Below are 3,804 nucleotides of genomic sequence, written 5' to 3'. Positions count from 1 at the left end.
GGGGGGTGTGGCCAGTTGAAAAAAATTTAAAGGGGGGGGGGCTGAGCGTGGGGTGCGCACGGAAATTTGTGTGTGCTTCGAGCAGCACCGCTCGTGAAGTGCCACACAAGTGCTGCAGCTATCGCAGGACATCACGCAGCGTCTCGTGCCAAGAGGCAGCTCTCTAGGATCTATCCCAGCCAGCACCGATGTCGGATTAAATATCAAAGTCTCAAAACTCCTTGTGACTAGAAAGGTGAACTCAGTGCCTTAAAAAAGAAATGTAATTGCAGCAAACCCCAACCTAAACACACCAAAACCAACCAACAAGGTTTAGGACGTGACAGGTATTTCGAAAGGCAGGTGTATTTAAAGGGCAGGCAGAAACCACTCTGGCCTGCCCCGTTTTCACCACGGACCGTGGTGACGTCAGAGCGAGGTGTCCTGCCTCAGCGTTCCCGCGCTGCCTCTGTCTCTCAGACCTCGCTTCTCGCTGCCACCACCAATGCTGCTCCAGCACAGTCCCTCCTGCTAAGCCTGTGCTGCGAGGAATGTGCAACCAGAACCTCTCCGCTTGGAAACCGCCAGCCCAAACTCATCGTCTCCTGGCGTTTTAGAGAGGACAGCACCGTATCTGGGCCTGCTGCCTTGCCCCCTCCCCTCTGCAACATAACTAACTTCCAAAAGCGCTCTCCCAAGATACCAGTCTAGATGCTTGCTCCAGTACTCACAGCGAGCATCGAGGCATGGTCCTCTGCTATAAAATATGTGGCAGCGAGCAAATGGAAAGCACAGGAAAACACAGGCGAAAAACAGGACAATAACTCTAAATCTGAAAGCTGAGACCCGATAGAGTCAGTCCAGTTGTGCAATCATTTATAAGATGAATGACAGTTTAATAGCCACTAGACGGTCCCCGGGGATCTGCGGTTTGAAAGTAAAATGGGTATTGTCTGTACCTCTTTAGGCTGTTTTCCAGCATGTTGTTGCTGTAAAAGTTGAAGCTGCAACTGTTCCTGTTGTTTCTTATAAAACTCTTGAAGCTGCTGCTACAAAGAAAAGGGAAGATGGTAAGTCACAAAGTGGAGAGCCAATTCAGTGTCCCTTTTGGTGTAACGCACAAACTGTGATTTGAAAAATAGCATCCTTTTATCTGTAATGGCCTGACCTTTAGTTTGAAACTCAACAATAAATTCAGTGCACACTGACTATTCTTGGCATTATCGTTTGAAAAGTAATCTCCAAAATGAACTGATGAAAAACATACCATTTTCTACACAAACTAATTAAAATAAGGCAAGGAATGACCTTTGATTGTAACAACAAAGCCAAAATGCCCTTGCTGAGAGAGCCTGGCGGATCTCTGTTGTGAAACACACATGCTTTCTAAATGATAGGGTTTGACTGTATTAAGTGTTGTCCAATACACGCACAGACATCCTGGGAAATACCCTCCTCCTCCTTCTCGCTCCCCAGATGTGTGCCGTGTGGACAGCGGGGAGCACGCAAGGTGGGGCTGGGCTGGATGCTGATGCCCAGCTGGGATTCATGAGCTCTCTCGGAGTCGTACCCTACGGTAACGGAGCCTTGGGGCTTGTTGGTGGCCAATTTTCAGCTGAAAAAGGACCATGGGCTGCGAGTACGTTGGCTGAAATCAAACAAATTAAGGCTTGCAAACCTCTTCCCTGTATCGACCCCTTACTTTGTTTATTCCAACTAGTCAGGGCACTCCACACTTTCTAAGGGATGGAGGCAAAAGCAACAGGGACATCTGCCGAAGTCCTGACACTGAAATATGCATCTGTATTATTTAGCTGATCTTGGAAACACTCCTAGCACTGCTCCCTGGATTTGTTTCCAGTAGCTATTTCTAGAATTAAAAACAAAAGAGCAGTCAGTTCATCTCGGAGCACAGCTGCTCCGAGGTTCGGACCCGAGACATGGGCAGCTGCTTTCCCCAGGAAAGTTTTGGGAGGTGAAGCCCTCTGGTACCCACAGGGACTGCCTGAACAGCTGTTAAGGAAACAATTACCTGTTGAAGCATGAGTGCCTGCTGCTGCTGGAGCAGGACTTGGAGTTGCTGGGGAGTTAGCACTTGTTGCTGGAGGATCTGCTGCATTTGCTGGGGAGTGATCACTTGAGGTGTCATCATAGCCACCGACACTGGAACCTGTAGCGCGAGAGGAGAGCAAACAGGGGGTCAGAGCGCATCACCACAGCTCCAACGCGCTGCCCACCATCCCCGTGCCTGGCTTCGAGGGTGCTGAAGGCGAGGGAGTCCCCACTGCCCACCATGGCAGGCACAGAGGTACCAACCCCGTTTCCTGGTCTCTAAATTTCCCTTTTGCGTAACACCGGGAATTCTTTAAAGCCAGCAATACGGTAAACCCTGTTAAGATTTGCTTATTTTTGCAAGAAATCATCAACTGGGTCCTTTCCACCCCCAGAAAGCGCTTGCCTTCCGCAGGGAAAACCAGCAGCTGAGGATCCTGTGCTGATGGGATCTAGACCCTATTACGACAGGTTTTTAAGAAAATTGAAGGAAGGCTCAGTGATGTGAATAACAGCACTAGAGTCCCATGCAATTTTAACAGAAAGGCCCAACCACGATGTCTTTACCATTCCACATTCACCCAGCATACAGATGTCTTCAATTCTTTCATATTATGTGAGATACCATTAAAAGCCGCTTTCCATGACATTTCAGTGACAAACAGCTACAGTGATGAACTTGATAGCATTTCATATTTGCAACTGTTAACACGTTTCTGCACGGGCATCTTTGCGAGGAACCTGTACACTGTATCTGAAAGGATGATGTCTTGTTCAGATAAAACACTGACATTAAAATGACAGGCTGTCTTGGCCAAGGTTACACAAATTGTATTCAAGCGGATACCTAATGACAATGCTATGAATTCTGCAAGCTTTCTAGAATGTAATTTAGCTATTCAAAATAATCACTGCACTTGTGTTTAATTTGCAGACTACATGAGAACCATTTTGTCAGTCCTAGTAACGCAAGAAGACTATTTCCCCAGAAACCCACTCCTCTACCCTCCACCCCAAAAAAAGGAAAAGAAAAGGAGGGGAAAAAAAAACAATAGAGGAAAAGACAAAACCCGTATGAGTTTTAACAGTAATATTTAAGCACCTTACTTTTCTATAGTTTCAGATCAAATACGTGACAGCACAAAACTAAAAGCAGTAAAGGATATACTTTGCTAAAAAGGATCTCCCGTCATCTCACGGATTACAATAAAAGGTAATAATATGTTTAGCACTTTTTCTGTGCACCAAAAATCAGCAGACAATAGCTGATCAGAAGATAAAGGAGTTAAAAAAAAAAAACCTTCCCGTGTAGTAGTAAGCAAGGGAGAAAGGCAGTATTAATTTTATGTAACATAATGTCTTAATATGCAGTTTATCTTGACTTTTTCACATGATTTGTCCTGTCATTTGCATAGCAAGCTCTCATTCCTAATTTCACAGTCATTATGCACTGATGTCCTGATTTCTCAGCATCACTAATTTTGATGAACTAAAAATGGTTCCTGAAGGTCAGAGGCATGTACACGGCACATCTCCCCGCCTTGTTGTGTACATGTTGTCTGCCAGGGCCAGGCACGGCCTCCAGAGCATTTGTCTGCGCAAAGCCTAGCGAAGGCTCGCACACCTCCGACATCCCCCACACATCTCAGGGGGTCCAGGCCAGGGTGAACGCGGGCGAACGGAGAGCTAACTATGGGTCAAACGCCAGTCCCACCAAAGTCGGCGGCTGTTCCCCCGTGGCCGCGCCCATGGGAAAGACGGCCCACCGCCCCG

At 47.0% G+C, this 3,804-nt stretch overlaps 1 protein-coding gene across 1 annotated transcript in view; it reads right to left on the bottom strand.

Moving 5' to 3' along the window:
* LOC104491763 (forkhead box protein P1-like) overlaps window positions 1-2,131 on the bottom strand; it is a 21,449-nt gene extending 19,318 nt beyond the window's left edge. Inside the window, exons 1-2 of the mRNA XM_010134230.1 lie at window positions 2,012-2,131; window positions 939-1,022 (exon numbers count right to left, since the gene is read on the bottom strand). Of these exons, the coding sequence (XP_010132532.1) occupies window positions 939-1,022; window positions 2,012-2,131 (204 nt within the window). The remainder of the gene's footprint in view (window positions 1-938; window positions 1,023-2,011) is intronic.
* Window positions 2,132-3,804: the final 1,673 nt, after the last annotated feature.

Source organism: Buceros rhinoceros, unplaced genomic scaffold, assembly GCF_000710305.1.
Source record: "Buceros rhinoceros silvestris isolate BGI_N320 unplaced genomic scaffold, ASM71030v1 scaffold19114, whole genome shotgun sequence".
NCBI lineage: Eukaryota > Metazoa > Chordata > Aves > Bucerotiformes > Bucerotidae > Buceros > Buceros rhinoceros.
This window is presented reverse-complemented; position numbering and strand designations above follow the sequence as displayed.